The 23,567-nt window shown below is 40.7% G+C and overlaps 1 protein-coding gene across 2 annotated transcripts in view; it reads left to right on the plus strand.

Annotated features, from left to right (window-relative positions):
- The window catches only part of RASA3 (RAS p21 protein activator 3), a 132,701-nt gene that overhangs the window by 46,598 nt on the left and 62,536 nt on the right, over positions 1-23,567 (plus strand). For both annotated transcript variants that reach the window (XM_033052479.1, XM_033052480.1), the window contains exons 3-4: positions 1,902-2,005; positions 13,726-13,820. In XM_033052479.1, the coding sequence (XP_032908370.1) occupies positions 1,902-2,005; positions 13,726-13,820 (199 nt within the window). The remainder of the gene's footprint in view (positions 1-1,901; positions 2,006-13,725; positions 13,821-23,567) is intronic.

The following is a 23,567-nucleotide window of genomic DNA, read 5'->3' on the forward strand; positions in this document are numbered from 1 at the left end:
GTGATGTGCACAGAATGAGGCCCTTGGGGCTGCCAGCAGAAGCATGGCTGCTGGGACACTCATGTACTACCCAGCTTGGTAGAAGCTGCTAGTAACAAAAAATTAAGGTATTTTCTGCCTCAAGTGGTGACTGTGAAATTCTTGCTTCCAGATAAAACCTCTCAGAGCAGAATGGGTAAAGGGAATGTAACAAAGAGTGCTGGATTGGATGGGGCAGTTGGGACAAGCAGTCAAACCAGCTGCCATTTCCACCTGTCAGGTTTTCCTCTCCTGCCTTCACTGTAGGGACGACTGAGTGGGCCTCACATTGGTTTCTGTAACTTACAGATGGATGCATTTATTTCAAGGAATGGGAAACAATTTCAGTGGTGGAAGTTTAACCTGTGGATACGCCTTGGGCTTTGTTGTTCATCCAACATGTGTTCTTCTGTGCGACTAGGGGAGTAGTGATTTAAATAATGTTCTCGGTGAATTCTGAGTGATGTCTCTGGGTTTCATGAAATTAATGTGGCATTTTCCCTTCTGACACAGACTGATTAACTAATTCGCAGTGCCTTTGTGTTTTAGGGGAGACTTGTCAGCTACCTCTTGAGGGAACGTGGTAATTCTGAGGCAGTGTATTTTTCCTATAGGCAGAAATACAAGCAAAACTGTAGGGTGATGTAAAACATCCCTGAAAGAAGCCAGGGGAATGACCTTTCCTGACAAAATAATGAAAAATTTAAAAGTTAGTCCAAGAAATTGTTAATAATTTTTGCATATCTAATTTTCTAACATAAACAAATTTATTAGTGATTTAAACTGCAGCACAATTCTGTCTCATTTCTGAACTCAACAAAGGCAATAAGGATGTCCATGTTGAAGAGAGAAAGAAAAAACTTTCTGACTTTTGGCCTGTTGGAACTACATTTATTTTTTAAGTCTACATGTGCAGTGCTTGCTATATTTGTCCACGTGACTTGAATTGCATCCACTTATTTAGATCCACTGAAGCATGAGTGACTTGGAATGAAAGGTCTGTGTAAAATGGTAGACCTGTCAATGAATAAATAATGTTGATATATGCTTATAGTTCCTAGGAGTAAATCCTTAACCATGTAATTTGATAGAGAGAAACTGAAAGGGTTGATGTCAGGTGTCTGAGATTTTTCTTTGCCCCATTTAAATTGGTAGGATCCAAAGAAAGGCCCTTAAGTCCTTAAAGAGCTTTCCATGCTGAGATAGTACTGTCATTTAAAAAAAAATGGTCTTACTGTAAAAAAAAAAAAAAAAAATTCTATACAATTCTACTATGCAAAAATAGATATTCAGTGCTCTGAGGTAACAAGCATGGTGCCAGCTCCAAGGCTTAGTTACTGTCAGTTGACTGAATCTGATTTTAAACAAGAAACTTTGCAGGGGATGAGAAAAGATGCAATGGCTGTAGGCATTTTATTTTAAGTATACTAAATGCTTTAAAAAAAAAAGCCATGAACCATACTGTGTTTTTCTCATCCTTTTCATGTATGCTTTTGTGAGCTCTATCCTAATGTCCTACTTGTAGGCATTCTGTGGCAGCAGGAGCCTCCCTCTACCCTTCAAGGCACTGCATGTTAACAAACAATGCGGTCTCTGCCCCCTTTGCAAAGGGACACTTGTTTTCAAGGAAGAAAGAAAGAAGTATCTGTTAATTTTTGTCCTTTAAAAAATATTGTTCTGTGGGCATTTAAGATATTTAGAGTCAAAATTGAACAGTGCTTGAAAGTGAACATTAGTTGGTGGGAAAGACCATCGCGGTCCATAATGATGTGGATGTGAAATATAAACACACTGGCTTGTTCAGGATACCAACACTAATCAATTTTCCTTTTTTTTTTGTGTGTGTGTATGTTTGTGTATGTTGGTTGTTTTTGTTCACTCAGCCCCTTCTATGGAGAAGACTTTTACTGTGAAATTCCTCGGACCTTTCGCCATCTGTCATTTTATATTTTTGACAGAGATGTTTTTCGAAGGGATTCCATCATAGGTATGTGTTGATAAATTACTACTTTCCTTACAGCTTATTTCTCTTGGATTTTAACTTTTACACCATATGTAGTCTCACCAGTTGGGGGTCTTGATAGGGCTGATGATAATAGTGCTAAATGCTGCTTAGTATTGTCCTTCTGCTGTCAGTTGTCAGAAATGCCTTCAGTATTACATATTCTATGTAAAAAAGTTGGGGAGACAAGCACTGTCTGTTGTGATAGTGAATGCAGATTACAGTTTAACTAAAGCAGGCTATAAAACCTTGTTTAAATGTTGACTACTTCATTTGTTTCTGCAAATGTTACTTTTTATGTTTTTTCCTAAGTGCAAGGCAATTAGTCTTGCAGTTTTCCAGGGCCCTCGCACTTGCCTGCGTGCATTGTTAAACTATGGCTACGTTGACAGCAGGCAGAGCAATAGCTACTGGCCATAGGCAGCCCAAGTACAGTGATGACAGAATTTTGTGGAGTGTATCAGAGCAAGCTGTCACCTACAAAATAGCTCTAAAAGACTTCCAGTGCCTATTTGAGATTGACAAGATTCCTGCTTTTCCAGATATTTGCTGTGCATTTCATCTCTGAAAATTGTGTGACACTCCATTTATCTCTTTGGAGATAAAAACCTTGTAAAAACTTAGTTTTGATTGAGGGGAACAGTTTCTATTTTAAGTCACCTGAACACTTTGAACTTTATTTTTTTTTTCCAGTTATTCATCTCTTTTGAAATAAGTAGTGTGTAACTACCATGGCTATAACTATCTTGACAGATTGTAGTGAGGAAGTTGTCAGATGTTGAGCAACAGTTTTAATGGCATAAAAATTATTATCTTAAACCATGGGGTCGTGGTGCAGGTATTTCACATGTATCTTTACATGACAGTAATTTATCATGCAGTCACAAGCTTTTTCTTTAATTATTGTTTTACATATGAGCTGGGAAAGCAGGTCATCATTCTCTTTGTCCATAAGTGAGCTCATGTGTGTATAGCATCCTGAGGAGGAGGGAGTCAATTTCTGATTGTCAAATGAGCTTTTGGAAAGCTTTTTATTCTCTCTAATGTCTAGTTTTCCTTCTACTTTGAAAGTAACATCTCCTTTTCTTCAACTGATGAGTTTTTCATTGTTGAAATTATCTGATCTCTTGTGTGTCACCAGTTTTCAGCAGCTGCAGTGACCCATCAACGGGCCAGGGACTTTTCTTGCTCAGGGTTTTACTTCTTCTCTTGGAAAAAGTCTCTTGAACCACTTAATACATGTCAGACACGTGAAATTGCAGATAGAGAAGTGAAAATATTTTTATTTTCTCCATGTTTCCTAAGTTCATGTATTAATAATCAAGCTCTAGTGTTTGAGGGGAATTATTCAGAAGCTGCAAGGGTAAACTTGAAGCTACTGGGAGTAGTTTGTGAAGAGGACATGCAGAAAATATAAAGACTTTTGTTTGCATGCTTGCATGATTGATCAAATTTTCATTTTTCACTTTCTTCAGGAGATGGCAATGTTAACTTTTGCCTGTGTTGCAGAATCCATAGGTAGGAAAACTGGAGTGTTGCTGTAGTGGTCTTAGGATCATAGAAAAGTCTGGGTTGGAATGGACCTTAAAGGCCATTTAGTTTCTACACCTCGTTTGAAACATGGTGAAGTGCACACCTTCCACTAGATCAGGTTGCTCAGAGCTCCATCAACTTGACATTGAACACTTCCAGGGATGGGACACCCACAGCTTCTCTGGGCAACCTGTTCCAGTGCCTCATCATCCTCACAGAAAAGAATTCATTCCTAGTGTCTACTCTAAACCTACTCTTCATTTAAGGCTATACCCCCTTGTCCTATCACTACATGCCCTTGGAGGCATCCTCAAAGATGAGAATCTCCTTGGAGCCATGTCTTCTCCAGGCTGAACAGCCAGTCATCATAGGAGAGGTGCTCTAGCCCTCTGATCAGCTTAGTGACCTTCTGGACTCATTCCACATCCTTCTTGTGTTGGGGCCCCAGACCTGGATGAAGTACACCAGCTGGGGTCTCACAAGAGGAGAGTTAGAGGGTCAGAATCACTTTGCTAGACCTGCTGGTCACACTGCTTTTGCTGCAGCCCTGGGATACACTTGACTTGAAAATTTGAGGTGCACATTGCCAGATCGTGTTGAGCTTCTTGTCAACCAACAGTGCCAAGTCCTTCTCTTCAGGGCTGCTCTGAATCCATTCTCTACCCAGCCTGTGTTTGAGCTTCTGATTGCTCTGACCCAGGTGCAGGACCTTGTACTTGCCTTGTTAAACTTCACGAAGCTCCCATGGTCCCTCCTCTTCAACCTGTCAAAGTCCCCCTGGATGCAATTCCTTCTCTCCAGTGTGTCAACCAAACCACATGGCTTGGTGTCAGGGTTGATGTAGCATTAGAAGTCAAAACTCTGCTGTTTCCTGTCTGCATTGAGATTTTACAGTGTATATTATCTACTGCAGTATTTTTTACTCTCTTCCTCCGTCTGTTCCCCTTCCTGCTTATTGCAGGCATATTTTGTAAAGCATTTCAAATATATGGAAGTGTGTTAAATAATAATGTAGAGAAGAAAAAAACCAGAATTACTGTCAGTTTGATACTACTCTAAGTTCTACTTGTTGTAGGAAAATTTTCTGGAAAGAGAACAGTGCTCTGGAGTAACAGCTTGTAGCTCTTTCCAGTAGTTCCTATGAAATCGGAGTCAGCAGTGCAAAGCTCAAGAGTAGAGGTTTTTTTTGACCAAGTAACCTGTTTTATTTGATAAAAGACTGTAACATTTAAAAGCAATAGTTACTATATGTGTATCTTCAGCTTAAAATTAAGACTTAAACCTTTACTTGGTGAGGCTTGAGCAAGTATGGTTTGGAAGAGGTCCCTACTGAAAAGGGTGGCCAGAGTAGAGATAGAATGAGCTCTTTGTCACCGAACCATCAAATTCTGCAGTCAGGGGCCCTTTGTTTGCATTCCAAAGATCACTTGTAACATTCTGTTATCATGAGAGACTTTTGCTGAAGAAAATGTGGTTTCTCATGCTCATCCAGCAATGAACTTCTCAGAGAAAGAGTTGAGGGGTTGTGTCTTCCATCCAGGAGAGACTAATTTTAATTTTTTGAGTTTGTGAATTTACCTGTGTGAAATTTGCAATATTTGACATCTCTTTGCATTTTTTTGCTGGTTTTGAGGGGGTTTTGAGACAGAGAATAGAGTGTATATGGGTCAAAATGGTAAGAATTTGGCAAGTAGCTATTTTTTGAAGATGGTTAGCAGAATTCCTTTTGGTTCACTGTTAAATGTTTAAAGGAGTTTCTCTTGGTGTTACAATAGTGTCTTCTAGGTTTACTGGAGTTCAGACTTATTTTTATTTATTCAAATGTGAAGTATAAGTTTGTGATAGTAAATTCTATAACTTCAGAAATGCAACTCTGTGTGTGACAGATGAGACTGGTTAAGCTACCAAAAACGGAAGATGTGGAAGAGAGAATATGAAAAAACAAGAGCCCCCTGAAACCTCTGACACAAACTTCCGAGAAGAGCCAAACAAACTCAAACTGGAACATGTTTAGCAGATATGTTTTGAAACATACTCTAGTATTTTGGCATACAGGATGGGAGGATTGTGCAGATAAAGATATCTTTTGAGTTTGCATGTTTGCTTATTGCATTTGCATTTTCTTAATCATAGTTGTTGAGTCATCTGGGATTTTTTTAGTTTAACAGACACATCTTCTGAACAATTGTGTCTTGAAGAATCCTGGATGCTTCTTGAAGTACAAATATAATGAAGAAAATGCAGAGTTCAGTGGATCTGAAATACTATTTTTCTTTTTAGAGAAAATATAGCAAACAATTACCGTGAAAGTAAACTAGTCTTAAGTTGTTGTTTAATTGATATTGACTGTTACTAGATAGAGTATGTACTCATCTATATAGTATGTTGAATTGCCTGAAGTAGGAAATGTACTACTGAAAGGAATGGTAAATGCAATTTAAAATCATGTTTGTTTCTGAATGATCAAATAGCAGTAGCAGGCCAATTTGCTAGAATATGTGCCTACAATATGTAGAATAGTTATTTCCATCTAGTTGTTACAACAAGAAAAACATAGAGGAGATGGGGCTAACTTGAAAAACTGCCATTTGGTGCCCCTCCAGTAATAAAGGGGGAAAAAATGTCTCTGGCTAGATGCAGCAGAAGGAGTAGTGCTGCTATATCAGGCAAATGTTCTTTAATGATTGTTTTGATATTTTTCAGCTTTTTAGAGATGTTGAATGAGATATGCTGTGTGTGCAATAACAATAAACTGAGCTTCTCACACCTCAATAACTGAGCTAGATTTAGTGAGGAAAACCATGTTTGTGATATGCCCAGAGCCGAGTAATGAATAGCTCAGGCTGCCAGGCTGTGACCTTAAACATACAGATCAGTTCAAAAACAGGAAATATGCCACACCAAATCACTTAACACTTCTGTGAGAAATTAGTTGATATCATCTGTCCTTCAGGTGACAAGTACACAATTATTTATCCTCTACTTAAGTCAATTTGGTTTTTTTCACCTCAGCACTTCATATGTTTTGGTAAGAGATGCATGAAACTAACTTGCCAACATCTGTGCTAAGGAGGAACTGAATACAACAAAATGCTGCTATGCTAATGGGGATGGAATGGTGCTGAATAAAGCACAAGTCTGAAATGCAAAAGCTTTCCAGTGAAGGAGCAAAAAGCCAATGGAGAAGCCGATAGTGCGTGGTTCTGTTAATTACATTTACAATAACTTAACTGCTCTAAATCACCTTCATACAGGTTGTTAGGTGTGTGGTATGACAAATTGAGACTCTTGTGGCCATTGTATCCTGGCAGGTTGTAACTCTCTTCTTGCTTAATGCTGGATGAGGTGAAGCAAAGTAAAGCACTAAAACAAATTTGCCTTCAGAAATAGCTAAACTTAGCTGATCTGGACTAAAGTAGATGAAACCAAATCATTGCTCTTGGAGGCGCTCACAAAGTGAAAACACATTGGAATTGAAAGTTGTTTGAGACTTGCATGTTTGAGTTACCTGTGCCTTTGTTAATGGCTACTTCCAAAGCTGAGGAGGTATGTTTGCAGAGTTGCCACAATTTATTACCAAACATCCAAGGAAACCATCTACTGTTATTAGGTAACAGCTACCAAATGTAGCTGAAGCATCACCTTTTTTATTTCATTATTTTACTGGTTTAAAAGAAAAAAAATAAGAGTCATCCCTGATAAGCTGTGCTTCTTGCTAGTTAGGTGCAGGAAAGATTCTCTGATGCAGCATGAAGCAGAGATCAAAATTTCAGTAGAAAATACTGTTCCTTGGTTTCTTCTAGCCTGACCATGGCTTAGACAGTGGTTTACTGTTTTTGTAATGTACTGGTGGATGCTGTGGGAGTAATGTATAACTCAGTATGATACAAATATAACTACTAATAAAATAAAGGAAACAGATGAGTCTTCCACAATGACAAGTTTCAAAAAGATATAAACTAGAAATACCCTGGAAAGGTTCTCTGCAGCTCCATAGAAAGGCTAAAGTAAATACTCTCTGCACAGAATAAGTTGCTAGGCTGCATTCACAGTGTCTTTTAAGGTGGTAGGTGGTCCCAAGAGCAGGAAAACAAAGTTGAGCTTTCAAAAAGTGGTATTTTTTCTTTTTCATCCTGGAAGTATAAATACAAACAAAACTATTGAATATAATGTGCTAGAACCTCAACTGTCTTTTCATGCAGCCTTTCTCCTGGCATACAAGGTTTAATATTGTCTGTATGTAGAATGAGGGAATAAGGAGGTGGTTGTTCAGTGCAGGCAGCAGGCTCAGGTCTTTGGTGCCTGCTGTGAGGTGGACAGCGATGGCTGCAAGTCTGGGGTTCAGGGCTGCTCTCCCATTGCAACAACCACAGGCTTTACCCAGTGTCTCAAATGCAGGGCCATTTTAAGGGCCCAACAGTTGATACCAGAGGTGTGGTTGGAGAGGGTTCTTTTTCTTTGTTTGAGGGTTTTGCTGTTTTTAAGAGGAAGGGAGAGCAGAAATTCAGATGTGAACCAGGTGAGATGTCTTGCATTGTAACCAGCAAAAGAACCTTGATAGAAGATAGTTCATGCAATGCTGCAGCTTGCAACTTTTAAGGACAGAAGCTATGCTTTGTCCACAGTCTACTTCTCTCTGCCTTTTTATCCAAGATAAATCCCACAAAGGGGAAAAATTGATTTAATAAGTGATATTCTTAGTACATTTGGACTAGTTTAAAAAACCCAAACAAATGAAATTGGGATCATGAATATCACATACCTCAGTACTCTCTGTGGATGAGTTAATGCTGTGCTGGAAGTGTTCTGCTATTATTGCCACTAAGTTCTTACCCATAGTAGCAGATGGTCTAATAGTGCTTGTGCTTCATGGTGCACTGCACAGGAGCCGTGTGGGAGCAATTCTGCTGCTTCTAGGGCTCTGAAGCCTTATGTTGCCCCTAATTCTCATCCTTATCTTTGTAATTCTGAAATAGGGAGTTTGCTTTTTTTCGATCGTTTTCTGGGTTACGGGTGAGGTGAGTGAATTTGTGCTGCTCTTGTACAAGGCAGTCAGCGTTTCTGTACTTTGATTTAAAGACAAATAACCTTTCATACAGATAATCATAAAATTCTAGGTAGGCTGGAATAGCAGTGATGCTTCTTGTTTCAAGACAATTAGGCTCTCACAGCCTAAAGTATTGATTAAAATTGATTCTGATTTGTCTTTACTCTTTCCAACTATTGAGACTTTCTTTGTGCACCTTTGTATTAGTTATATTATATCAATAGTGATACAGTGTGTCTGTGCACTTAACATTCTAACATGAAGCAACTTCTGAAGCATCTTTGAGGCTCACTTATTGCCTAATACTGAATTATATAGGAAGGAGACAAAGTCTCTGTTCATTGCTGAGAGAAGACTCAGTTAATTAGGCTTTTGGGGCCTTTTAATGTGACTCAGACCTAACCCCTTTGCTGTAAATTACCTGTACTGCAGTCATTGTTAATGAAGGATATTATAGAAAAATACTATATTGTTTCAGCTCACTAGGCAGTAGTGTGTAAAATCCTGTTGTTTTTACTGTGTAGGTATTCCAAGATAAAGACAACCTAAAGAGAAGATACAAGAGCTCCTGAAATGCTCCAATTTTAGGCTTCTGTAAAATAACTGTTGGATCCAAATGTCTTGGATCATGTTTCAGGTGGGGCCTTGTGCCCTTTTAAAATGACAAGCTCCTTTCCTATTGCTGCTGTGCTACTATTTCAGTAAAGAAATCTTCTACTAGTCTAGCATTTATCATAAATATTCACATATCTCATTTGCAAACTAGAAAATTACTCTTAAAAGGTGAGATGTTATCCTTCAACCAATGCCTAACCCTTTTGTCACCAACAGGTAATGCAGACAGAAGATAACCATAGATGAAGAATGCCTGAGCCAAATTATCAATTTTGTTAGTCTTTATATGGAGATATTGCCCCTGACTTAACAAGCCTAGGGACAAGTTAATGGTCTGCATTGGCTTACTTTGGAAAAATGTTTGTAACCAGTGAGAGATGGGCACTGGGAGTGCGGTGTTTCCACAAGCACTTTCCCAGGCAGCATAGCCAGAAATTCCTACCCTTCCCTCTTCAAAATCTCTGCCTCTGTGCCCAAATTACTGATCTCCTTCTGTCTTGTAGCTATGTTAATGTGACTCTTAAGTGGGGAAGCTCTAAAACAGGTCGGTAGAAATGACCTTTGTGTTAGAAATGCCAACAGCACCTACATGTTACCCATGAAACTTCTTATTCTCTTCTCCTTGCACTGAATGTTTATTTTCATTGTTTGGGTTTTTTTTAGATTTGCTTGATTTCCTCTACAGTTTCAGTATGCCCAGCTGAGAGAGAGCAGGGGTGCATGGGTGGAGAACACAGGAGGCTCTTAAATCAGTTTGTACCAGGAATTATTAAGTGGAATTTGCAGCTTTAAAACCATCCATGTCCTAGGTAGTAACTTTATTAATCTGTAAGCTGTCTCCTCAATAATAGGTATGTTGTTTTTTCTCTAAAGAGAGGTTCACAGAAGAAAGAGCTCAGTTGTGGCATGTTGCACCTTTGTTTTGAACACAGAGTTTAGGATTTAAATGTTCCAGTGAAGATCTGTTCAACCTGAAGTGGGGAGGGCGGGGACGGGGGGTGTCATAGGTAAAATGCTGCCATATGGATGGAAAACACACAGGAGTGTGTGAGGTTTTCCTACCCTCCCCCAGTCCGAGGTCCTGGTGAGCCTCAGGCTTCAGAAAGAAATTGGTTCAGATGAGAAGAATGTTTATGCTTCATCTTAGCTGGTTATTGCTGAGAATCTAACTTCTAAAAATGTAACTTATGCTAAATTTTGAAATTGCACGTTATATTGTTCAACAAGCTCAGCTATTTCCTGCCTCTTCCCATAGAGTGTGTAAAAGCTTAAACAGATGCAGACTCTGCGGCCTGGGGCCACTCCAAGGAAACCAGCAGGAGTGGCTGGGTGCCTCAGGTGCAAGATTTAGAGTTTCTTGATACTGTCTGGAAACCACCCAAGTCTTGAGAAAGAGTGCAAAACAATGGGCTCTAGTCTGGGAGCGTGCTGAAGAGCCACAAAGAGGAAAACATCCTTTAAATGAGTGGTGGTAAATCTTTCTGACCTCTCGTGTCAGGTTTATCTTCAGGGAGAATTACAGGTTCTTATCGTGTAGTGTCAGGTCAAATGACAGGTGCCAACAGCTTGTGATTATTGGCCTAGATTTAACCTAGTTCTGGTGCTGCTGGAAGTTGTTTGAGCCAGGTCAGATGCAGGTCAGCCAGTGGAAGAGCAGTGACTGCATAGACCAGGGCAGAAACAACCATGCTCAGCATCTGCACTGTGTTTTACGTGGGTCTGGTGAGGAGGAGGAGGAAGAATGTGAGCTGGATGGACATGGTTGGTGCAGGTAAAGAGTTACTAACAAATTGTGAGGGAATTTGTTTCCTCACAGGAACAGCGGGGAAGCTCTTCTGTGTGTATGCAGAGAACTGTTTAATAGGGCAGATCAAACATTCTGCCTTATCAGTAATATATCTTTGTATATGTTTAGACTGGCCAAACTGTAAGCCTCTTTTTATTGCCACCTTCTTTTTTTTTTTTTTCCTAGTAGGTTTTTCTTCTTTGTGGATCATTTGGTATGCAATGAAAACCCCTGGATAATAGCCAGCCCAGTCAATAAGTTTCAGCCATTAATAAAACTTGCTTGTGTGCAGAGCAAACAGTGCTGTTCAAACAGTTTCCTAATCAAAACAGTTGTATCACCACGTTAACTCCCTCAGAGCTGGAGGCACGTGCCATTGCCTGTGAACACTTTGTGCTGCAATCATGTTCTTTGTGGCCAGACCCATCTGAGTTACCTTGCCATCCTTGGTGCAGAGAGCAGTGAAACTCCCTGCTGAAAGAGGGGGCAGTGATCTCACCCTTTATACTATATTTATATATATATATAGCATGCAGATATTGGGAAACCATCCTTGAGTTTTCTGCAAGGCACTCCTTACATGGGAGGTGACTGTGAATGGGACTGGTTGTGGGTGACAGAGTTTGGAAAGTCTGTGCAACGCTGCAGTGAGTGGAGGATTTCTGCAAGAGATTAAAGGGTGGAGTGAGGATAGCAAGCAGTGAAAGTAAACAATTTCAAGTAAGGTCTAAAGCAATTAGTGGAAGGTCATGCATTTCAATGTATTCCTCTCAAAGTGTTTTAGAGAAACTAGTTCCCCACAAACCACTGGGATTGGAGAAAAAAAGTAGAAGCTTTGAAAAAACACAGTCATCCCATGGGTTTTCAAGCAGAATAACTTGGTGTCTTCTGTTCAGCACAGCTCAGATGTCTTATTTACCCTTCCTGCCATATTATTTTGTAGGTTTGTATAATTTAATAATTGCTTTTCTAAGAAGTTTCAAGTGTCTTGCTCTGCAATAAAGAGTCTCCCTTGTTAATCTCTAGTTCAATGTTTATCAGGATCTGATAATCTCTACAGGCCAAGGAGTGAGAGGATGGGGCTGAGGACAGAATGAACAAGACAGGAATAATGGATCAGAAGTTGTGAAAGGGAAGCTAGAGCAGAAACCCTGGCAGATACTATAGAGGGCAGTTGTGGAAGAATGGCAGGGTAGTTTAGGAACTGGGAGTGGAAATCTGGAAACTGTCATCAGAAACAGCCAGAGGTGACAGAAGAATGCAGCTGCAGCATGGTATGGGGTGTAGCCCAGCAAACAGGAGGGCTGGGTGAAGCCATCCAGCTAAGGGCAAAGGCCATAAATTGAGAGAATTCTGGTGTGTAATAACTTGCTGCTAGGACTTCTGTAAGCTTTTAGATTTCAGAAGGGAGAGTGCTTTGTGTTTGCCACTTTTATAGTCTTTGATCTCGTATTCTTCCTTTTTTTTCTTTGTAAATGTGTTCTGTTAACATTTGCTGGGGTAATCTATTACTGACATCTGGTCAGACTGCATGAATTTTGGTAGACTTGGTGATCTTTTTCCCACAAAACCCATATCCATTGATGAATTTTATCTAAAACATTTGGTTAAAGAAGGTCTGTATTTTTATGACAAAGCGAGCAACTCACTTTAGCAGCAAAAGTCTACCCAACCACATTGCCAAACCCCAGCTTCCTCGAGCCTTGTCAGTGTGTCTGACTGCCCTGGATTCTTTCATTTCAGACATGCTGCTTTGCTCAGTGCCTGGGGAGCCACCCAACCCAAAGCAGCTTTCTGAGGATCACGTGCTCCTCAGGCATGCCACGCTCAGCTTTGTGTATACAAAGAAAGATGCTTGGAAAAAGTTTCATTGCCCCTCAGAGAGTGCTTTACATAGTGCTTGAGAGAGATTGGGCAGGACAGAAATTTCTGCATTGACCCTTTGCATTCATGTGGGCTCTTAGTTCACAGCCTGGAGCTGGGTGCTGTTACTGTCCCTACCAAAACAGCTAATTTGGTAGTGGTAAGAGAGGTGTAAAAAATGTGAGAGTTAAAACTCTTCAGTGTTTTGGGGCGGGTTTTCCCCCCTGGCTTTTTTCTACAGTTAGAGATAGCCCTTGGGTGGCTCTGGCTTGTGTAATGTGAGATGTTAAAGATTTGAGTGAGAAAGAGAGAGAGGTTGACAGGACCCCAAAATGCAAATGTGGAAATCTGCTGTGACTTGACATCTCTAGTTGTTTCCCTTCTCCTACAAAACTATACAATGAAATGCCTCATCCTGAAATATTGTTGACAATAACATGTGCATGGAACATTTAATTTGGGATTGTTACAGACATCAGCCGCAAAAAAATCTCTGCAACAGTTTCTGAGCTTTTCTTCCCACAACCTTAATTGCAGGCCAGAAAAGTAATAATAAAAATTTTTATTATAAGCATATTTACAAGCTTGTCCACAACGTCCAGTGCTGAATAGAACTTCAGGAATTTTCAAGTCATTCACAAAATGCAGTGGAAAAAGATGCTCCTCAGAACTGTATGTTCCATCAGTATTGTGCTCACCATTATGTATTGTGTAAAGAAGTATTCCCCCAAAAAATATTTCCTCTAAAGCCTTTCTTGAATGGGACAGGCCCTAAATCATTGGTTTAGGACTTGTTTTTGATGGAAATGTATCTTGGTAGAGCTAAAGCATATCTTAAACTGTGCTTCTGGTTTATTTCAGGAAAGGTAGCTATACAGAAAGAAGATCTGCAGAAGTATCATAACAGAGACACCTGGTTTCAACTCCAGCATGTTGATGCTGATTCAGAAGTACAGGTGAGATGGTTACAAATACTCCTTTGCCAAGATATTTTTCTGTCAAGACCATGGCAGTTTCATGAGTTTCATAGCTCTAGGACAGATGTGTTGCTTCCCTACAAAAAAGGAAGCATTGCCTATTAGTACAGTTTGGGTTTTGGTGATAAGTGTAAGGTGGATTCCAAGTGTGCATAAATCCCTGAGGGTCAGGATTGTGCCTACAGAAATAATTGAAACTATGTGAAACTATCAGGTCTCTGATACAAGGAGGGGTGTGTGTTTATCTCAAGTATCGAATAACTTGAGGCCCTATAAATAACACTTGATTCCTCAGGGAGTGAAACCATCTTGAAAATAGTAACTGCAGGTACTGCTTTAAATAATTGTGTTGGCAGGTTGCCACAGGAATGGCAACAAGTACATCTCAAATGTGAAAAGCATTCCTTGCCAGATCTCTAGGCCCTCTTCCAAACAATGGGAATGCTGATAATTGCATTACTTCAGCCCTAAATTGCAAATTTTTTTACACAGTGGGGCTCCTCTTTCTGTACTTGCCTTCTTTTGAGGCAGATTATGTTTTCTATTACAACATAAGTCTTGTGAAAACAGTTATTATAACAAAGCAAGAAATCAAAATTATATAGCCAGATACTGTGCCAGTTACTTTTTTTCTCTCCTGTAAATATGTATTACATATACTTTTGAACCACAGTATTTGTTTAGGAGGAGACATGAGTGTCTGACCTGTGCAAAAGTCTCAGAGAAATGCAAGGGGAAATGCCTCTTAGATACTTCTGTGTGGTAGGGTTGGGCACTGTGTCTTGGCTTTTCAGTCTGTGTGCAAGTCTGTGTAGAAGAGACTGACAGGTGATCTGTGAGCCAGAGGAGTGAGCTGACAGAAAAAAGAAGTTGATAAGATTTGTGTTTACCCATAAAGGAAAAAAGAAGACAAGGTCGTTCACACGAGAACCAAAAAAGCAAAGATAAACACCGGACACTTTCAGTTGGAAAAACAAAACTATTATATCTTTGTAGAATTCTTGTAAAAAGTCTGCTCAAAGCAGTGACACTGACTACTTTGTACCTATAAACGTGATAAGTTGTATTATTGTAACCAATGAATGAAGTAGGCACTGTGTTAAAAAATTATAAAAAGAGAATGCACAGCCATAATAAAAGGCTATTTTACCTGTTACTATGTGTTATTTTGTGTGTTGTGCCCCTTCCAACAGCGACAGGTCTGCACATACCAGGCTGGAAAATGACACTTAAAATGTACACACATTCCAACATACAGTGTAGTCATGTATGGTGAAGCATGTGAAAATACCTACAAGATTAGGTTTTCTTTTTGTTTGGAGAGACAAATAATACACTGTCGTGCATGTGATACAGACAAAGCCTCAGGACAGCCTGTTTAGCCTGATGTTCTCTTGTAAAATATTGATCCTCTTTAATGCCACATTTCAGTCTCACTGGTGATGGAAAGGCTTTTAACAGGCTTTTAACTATGAGATCTATTCTGTTTACCCTGGTGTCCGCCTTCTTACCCCAAAGACTCCTATGACAGTGCCTTTAGAACAATAGATTGCTTTTGTTCTGTAGGATATGAAAACTTTCCCTTTGTAATTTATCAGTTGAAGAAAGCCAGTATTTAGATAAGCTTCTGCATTGTTTGTTTTATACAGAGTGAGTTTGTGGAAGCTTTTTAGACCAGGGTGCTTTCTAGGGCAGCACTGGTAATGTAAGTTGCAGGCAGCTCTAGGTTTTGGAGTGATGAGGAGCACAGGATTTGCTGGAAGCATGTTCTCTGTTTGTAATTGTACAGTTTATCACTTCTGCTGTTTGCATCCTTACTGGAGCCCAACTGTTAAAAGCTGTTTCTGGGCTCCACGATAAGCATTTATTACAAGTAGTGTAAATGTGATTTACATGATACTCTGATTTTATCCATTAATTTAAATGTTCCTTGGACTTTATGTTGAGACTGCAAGAAGGCTTGGTTTTCCATAACAGTGGGAGCAGATTTGTAAACATTTTGTATGGAATCTTATACAAGTGAAGATAGCCAAATTAAATATTTTTGTGTTTGTATCTTTTACATTTGTAGTATCTCACTTTTCCTTCTAAGCACTTTTTCATTTGTAAGGGAAAATACAGTACTCGGTTAATGATGAGTATTTATATAAGGTTAATCAGTTTTCCTCCAATTTTTAAAGAAAATAGTTCAAGAAATTTTACTAGTTAATGTTTGCAGTGAATCATGCAAATACTAGTACAATGGCAGTTTTAATGTGCCAACTATTAGTTTTATCCTTCTAGCAATTTTTCCAATGTAATCTAATGGATTAAATATTGAACCAGGAAACTCCTGCATCTTCTGCTTTTGTCAGCCACTGGCTGTTGTACTATTTTCCATGTTGTAGATAATTTCATGGCTACTTAGTTATGCATCACAGCACTCTATTGAGGTAAGCTATTGTCACTCCCACACTTTGAATACAGTGAGAGTACAGTAATTTCAAGATTATAAGCCGCACCATTTTGACCAAAATTTTGCTCCCACCCCAGAAATGCTTACACTCAGGAGCAGCTAATACGTGAAAAATTTCTGAAATTTCCAACCCTGGAAGTGCAGCCAAGGTGCTGAGCCAAGCACCTGCCAGTAAAACCCAGGATTGCGCAATTGTTACAAATTGGTTACTCTGTGGTGCGGTGGGTGGAGGCGGGCTCTGTGCCAGCAGCGTGGAGGGGCGAGGGAGGTGGGGGCTCCCTCCTTCAGGCAGTGCAGCCCGGGGGAGAGGTGGGGGGCTCTGTGCTGCCATCCCCGCGGCCCGGGAGGGAGGCGGGGAGCTCCCACCCTCGCTTGCCACCGCAGGAGCAGGCAGGCTCTGTCCCCGCCTGCCGCCACCGCCGTGGGTGCCGGTGGGGCGAGCCTCCCTGTCTGCCACCGCGGGGCAGCGCCGGGCCGGGGCGAGCGAGCCTGGCGGCAGTGGTGGCCAGCCCCAAGCGGCCCTGCCAAGCTGAGCCACCTGGCCCCGTCGGCAGCCCCGAGCGGGATCGAGCTTGCACGGCCCGAGCCGAGCCAGTAAACTCCGCGATCCCGTGATTCTGTAACTGATGGGCAACTTTATCGCATGCGGGTCCTCGCTGCGAACAACAGAGCAGCTTATAATTGAGTGCGGCTTGTGTATGGACAAAGAACGAAATGTTGCCGACACCCGGAGATGCGGCTTATAGTCAGTGCGGCTTGTAATCGTGAAATTAGTGTTAATGTCAGAAACAATGTGCCTTGCTTGGGGTTATACAGTCAGACTGAGAAATTGAAGAAAGAGACTGGGTTTCTAATTATTTCTAATACATTAGGCCATGATATGAAAGAAACTGGGTAAGAATACTAAACCTGTGAGGGACTTACCTTTACCCTGTGTGAAGTCTGAAAATATTCAGGTTTAAGCAGAGCAGCCACCGGAGTCAGAAACTGAAAACCACCTTAAAAATAATGAGTTGTTCAAATTTTAATGGTATTGGTGGCTGTGTTTCTTGTGGCCCACTTCTGGGACACGGTACCTCATTTTTCAGAACAGAAGGATTGATTTGAAATTACAGATAATAACACTTGTGATATAAGAACTGGTATTTTGAGCTATCTGAAGTTTAATGAGAAGAATTTAAAATTTTGTTCAACATGGTTTGTACCTCATTTGTATAAGTTCCTATATACTTAAAAAATCAGTATGTAAGTGTTAATGTTGTATAACTTTGTCACAGATTGTTTCCAAGGTGTTTAGCTTGAGACTTTGAATCTAGTTTTATGGTTTTAGAACATTGCCAATTCTTACTGTCTTACAAAGGTGCTTTGTATTGTCAGGAGTGGGGTTATTGCTTCATAAATTTTATTGCAGATAAGGGTGTTACTGACAGCAGGACTACATTAATTGTCAGACTACACAGATATGAGTATTACTGTCAGATGCTTTAATGCCACCTCCATTTATTGCTTGACAGCAAGTAAAGGAGTCTGGCATGATTGCTCATGTTGAAGAAAAAAGGAGGGCATTGTGTCTGGGCTGAGTGCTGCTGAGAGGCTGTGATCTCACTTGCAAGTTGTGTTCAGCCTCACATATGGAGCAGTACAGGTGGGGCTGTGCAGCTGCTCAGCCCACAGATGCAGAGCAGGCATTACAACCCACATGCCTTTTATGGGTTTAGTTTACCATTTGGTCTAGCAAACTTACCTAGTGAGATAACCAACATCATCAGGGGCATCTAAATTTCCCTTTGCCTGAGTCGAGGGAAAAGTAGCACAATGCTGTGTCATTCAGCAGTGGGCTGTAACTGCCCCTTGAAGCTGACAGGGTTTTACTCTGTTGGTACATCAATGCCCCCACATTTTGCTGGCTGCTTTTACTCTCACTGGTTTGAAAATAGCACATTGCATAGTCTGCTCTAGTCCTGTCAGTGGATACCCTGGATGCTGTTGAGATATAGCTGGGTGATGAAACAGCAGCTGTGGTCTAGGTGGTTAAGTTTGAGCTACTCTGTGGAGAGCAAATGATGTATTTGTCTTGTATTTGTGTTTGGCATACAAATACAAAATGACATCTGAATATTTCCTTTTTGAATATAGAATAAAATGTTAAATGTGATTGGGAAGTTTTCTTATACAGAGTACAAAATGGAAGTTGACAGCAGCCATTAATGTTTAATAAATTACAGTAATTTCACGACCCCCCAGCGCACCCCCCGGGCATTGGCAAATTTCGCAACTTTGTAGATCATATAAGTCGCACTGGACTATAAGGCGCACTATTTTTTTGCCACGAAGATCCGTGCTGTGCGCAACAAAGTAACGAATTAGTAACGGTATCCCCCAGAATCCCCGATCCTGGAGTTTACTGGCATGTGCTCAAATTGGAAACATTTTAACAGGTTGGTGTAGCCTTTAAACACAGCCCCAAGTGCCCTCCCCGTGGGCGGGGCCCGGCACTCCCGCCCGCCCCGGCTGGCGAGGCAGGGCTCGTGGCTGCCATGGTTCAGGGCAGCTGCGAGTCACGCCTCGGGGTTGCTGTGGTTCAGGGCGGCTTGGGACCGTCTGCGGCTCGGGGCGCTGCGGCGCTGCCCGCTCCCTCTCTCCCTGTGCAGCTGCCGCTGGCCGGGGGCTGGGCCACATGCAACAAAGTAATGAATTACTGGCAGTTTGCAAACATTTTTCACAGACTGGCGTAACCTTTAAACGCAGCCCCAGGTGCCCTCCCCGTGCCGCAACCGGGGCTGGGGGCAGCTCCCTCCCTCCCCGCGCAGCTCCTGCCAGCTGTGGCCACCCGCTCCCGGGTTTGCGAATTTTGCAACTTTGTACATCAGATAAGGCGCACCGGACTATAAGGCGCACTTCCGGGTTCAGGGGAAAATTTTAGTCAAAAGGGTGCGCCGTATAATAGTGAAATTACTGTAATTTATGGCTTAACTTTCCAGACTCGGAAATTTGTTCTGAAAGTATAAAGCTATAACCAGGTGAGTTAGTGTGCATTTAGCTGAAGGAATTATAAGTTCCCATCTTCTGATGGAACCTGCCTTCTCCTCAGTAGTGTTCCTGGAGTTAAATGCCCAGTGTCTGAAAGTATATGAGCCCAAGTATTTTAGTGAGAAGTAGAACAGGAATTCAGCCATTTGAATTGAAAATGGTTTAACTTTTGCATTGAAATAGATAACGAACAGTCAGGCAGCTTTAGCTGGAGGGAAGGGGCTAGCAGCAGAAGAGAAAACGTTGTAAACTGCTTGAGGTCAGTACAAGCATGATGTTGCATACTTTATTTACTTTTTTTCTACTAGTCATTTGTCTTTCAGGACCTGCTGTATTCTCACTGTCATACTTTTTGAGGTCTGGAAGCAAAAATTGCCATGCTGTTGTGCATACCTCTCTTTCAATCCATGAATGTTTTCCTTTTCTCTACAGAAGGAAGTTTACCCAACAGTAACCAATTCAGATATTTGCCTAGGGCTGTAGTTGACAGATGCTCTCAGTGGTCCATGTGTTTTCAGTGGAATTTAAGCCCAAGTGCACATGCAGTCTTTGAAAGGCCTTTCCTGGTTTTGAGTAGTTTTCCTCTTAATTTTTTTTCACATTAAGTTCATAGTTCAAGTCTGTTTTGTGAAGTTTGAGCTTTGTCACCTAAATACCCTTTGTGTACATGTAACCAGTGAAGTGGTTAAAGATCCAGAGATATTCTGATTAATATCTATATACACCAGCATACTCCATGTCGTCTATATGTGCCAAAGTTGGGGAGACTTGAAAGGAGAGTTAAATTATTCTGACATGTTTTCCTGTGCAGACTCTTGTTTTAAAAGTTCCTCTTTTCAAGTGTGCTTTGAGCTACTTCCTCCACCTCATTGACAAATGTGAAATAGTCATGTCCTCTTACAGCTGAGATCTCAGTTTTTAATGACAGAATGCTTTTCCAAAGCCAGTTATGCTCAAGGTCTTATATAAAGTCATTGTCGGGGCAAAAAAAGTCTGACAAAAACTTGAAAATTGCTCATTTCCCCTTCCTTCTCATAAGAACTTTGATGTGTCCGAGATATCTATTTGGCTATCAACATAATAAAAATAAAAGGCATGTAAAGGGCAGATAACCAACACTGAGGAAGCAAATTGTCTCACATTTTAACCTTCTGTACTCAAAGCTTTGTGCCAATGATTTACTGATGTTAAGCACTTTCTTCAGACACCAAAAGCCTTTCCTCTTCCTTTAACCACATTAGCATTTTGTCTATGCAAACCTTTGACTATTGTTGATTAAACATGCCTGTTCTTGAGTATGAACTGGTATCAGTGTCATGTGGTGTACTATACTTTATTAGTGGAAAACATTATTTATGGGTATGTTTTGAGAGTACATCTAAAATCTTCTTGTCTTGCTGGACATAACTACTGGCTCTGAAATGCTGCCTGTATATTAGCTAGAAGGATCTAGCTAAGGCGTGGTGATCCTCAAAAAAACCCATTCCTTTTTGTCAGCATCTTCCCATTGAATGCAGAATCTGTATCCCAAGTGTCAGGCTTTGTGAATGAAATCTTGGCTTTCCTGGGGTGGGAGTTTTGCCATGAGTTTATCAGAGCCAAGGTTTTACCACAAGCTTTTTAATTGGCTCTTCATTTCAGTCTTGTGTGGTGGAGAAGTTAATCTCATCTGTGGAGGAAGCTTGTAGTGTTAGTTTGTTATTTTTATTCACCTTGTTGAAGTTTCCAAGGTCTTTCCCATGTTTGCTTGCTTCCTGTTCTATATAAATCAATGCTCTTTGTATATGTGGAGCAAGTCGTGTTGAACTTTGATGGCTCGGTTCCTAATTGTTAATTAAGAATATGTGTTTGAAGATACAAGGTATAATTGTCTTTAGGAGCAACTGCATAGAGCAGTTTCCCTCCAGTAATTGGTAGAATTACATTATCTGTTGAGCAATTAAGAGCATTGCATGCCCACTGTCCAACACTGATATTTACTATCTTTGTGTAGGTACTTAAACGCTTCTAGCATAAAAATGAATCACTGATGCATTTTGTACAACCTACTGTAAGCATGGGTAAATGCAAATTGTAAAAAGAATCTGCTTCCCAGTTTGGTATCAGCTTTCTACCACACACAGGAAATAAATGAGTGCTACCCTCTATATTTTGAACTGTGGCACTTAAACTTCTATCTTCTAGTTGTTTTGAAGAGAGGTGACTTGTCTGTTTTGATAAGGTGGGGAGATTCTCAAGGCTAAATGCCTACTGACAAAATTATTTGAGGCAACTGAACCATGCATCAGCAATGGTAAATAATGTTTGTGGTAAAGAGAAAAAGCAGCTATTGACTAGATCCTGCTTTGTGGCAAGACTTCCTCCCTAGGTGAATGTAAGAGCACAGTATTCAGGCTTAACATCACAAGGGGCTAAGACAGCCAATCAAGTTTTGGTCTATTACGCTTCAGTAACTAGTCTAACATATGTGGTGAAAGCACCTACTGCTGAACAATGAGTGTGCATGGTTTTAAAGTAACACATGTATTTTTTTATCTGCAGAACATAATTTGTCTGGGGAAATTAAGCCCTGTGACTTACAACATCTACATATTATATCCCATCAAACTATTTGAGAAGAAAACATGATTAATTTTAAGGATTTTGACCATATGGCAGTATTCTTCCTTTAGAGAAACAGGAAGGTGAACATTATGCCATGTGAAGTTGTTTGCCAGTTACTGAGCAATTCTGACATGCTTGCACATATGGAGAGCAAGCAGATATCAGTTCCGCTTTGCTTAGCATTTATGAATCCATGCAATCCTGAATAGAGCTGCTGCACTTTCCTCAGCAATCAGCTGAGTTTTGTTCCAGTTTCTTGTGAGCTGTGCTGTGGTCCAGCAGGCAGGCTGTGATCTCTAGCATGATCCTTAGACCTTTCCCAGCCGCCTGCTGCCCTCTGCTAAAGGATGGAGCAGCTGTTATAAGCAGAAAATGTAGACAGCAAACAAACTCCTTCCTCCTCCTGCTCTCAAACCTGCTGTTAGGCCTGACCTTGTGTGTTCTCCCACTCCCTCAAGGGCAGCATTTAGCAAGCCCTTAGGGTTTGGCTCAATTTTCTTGTTTGCTTTTAAGTTTTACTGATGGCAGAAAGTGACTTCTCGGGAAGTTGTCTGAAAAGGTTTCAGAATAGACAGAATCTGCCTGCCAACATTTGCTATATCCTGAAATAAAATTTGGAAAGTCTGAGAAAGCAATGGCACAGGTTATTCCCTAGTTTGGAATGGTCTTTGTCCAGTGCTGAGTTCTTCCAGTGCTCATCTCTCCAGACAGCTTGGAGCAAGGGAAAATAAACCAACACACCAGTGTTATCACAGTCCTGAATTTGGATTAAAAAAAATCTCAATGCAGTGCTGGCATGAGTCAGTAATGAGCTGTGGTTCATGTCAACAGCTTAGCCTGGTCCTCTCCTACAGCTTATGTCTGTTATCTCTTCCCTCCTCCATCTCCAGGAGCTGGAGTGAGACTACTTGCAGTCACATTCTACCAGCAGGATGAAGAGTAAGGAGCCAAAAGTGGGTTCCAGTCCCTCTTCCCACACTACTGAGCAATGAGCAGAGCAGAGTTGTGTTGGGAAAGTGTCCCCATATGGAATAAACATTTGGAAAATTTTCATCCAGATGCATTCCCACCTTGGAGGAGAAAGTCCCCACCAAAATTGGGTAGGCTAGTGAGAAGTAGAAAGGTAGGTGACCACAAACCTCTTGTCCAGTAGGTTTAGTAGTAAACAAATACCTTATTTAGGAGTTTTTGTGATATCAACTATTGCTCTTTGGTAGAAGCAAATTATGCTATGTGAGCCCTGGATGCTAAGACTATTGACCTGATACTTAATATTCAAGCAAACTGTATATTTTCTTACTGTATATTTCTTTTGTTTAGAATCGGCAGTGAAGACTTGTTCTTTTCCTTGGATGCTTTTAAAAAGTGAAATATTTCTAAAAATTTCATAGTAACAAAAAGGATGGAGGCCTGGTTGATACTTGCTTTAAAATGATTTAGGAAATTTGGGTAGATTTGGTTCCTGTCTTGAACTTGGGCAGACTGCCAGTCTTCTGTGCATCTTCTAGAGTCTCAGAAAGGCACAGAAGTTCCTGGTATTTGTCAGTGCTTTTGCATAAATATTTCTCTGAAAAACCAGATTGCATCTGTTTTGAGCTAGATTGGATGTTGCATCTGCATCTACACCAGATTGCATC

The sequence above is a fragment of the Catharus ustulatus genome, chromosome 2, assembly GCF_009819885.2.
Source record: "Catharus ustulatus isolate bCatUst1 chromosome 2, bCatUst1.pri.v2, whole genome shotgun sequence".
NCBI classification, from domain to species: Eukaryota; Metazoa; Chordata; class Aves; order Passeriformes; family Turdidae; genus Catharus; species Catharus ustulatus.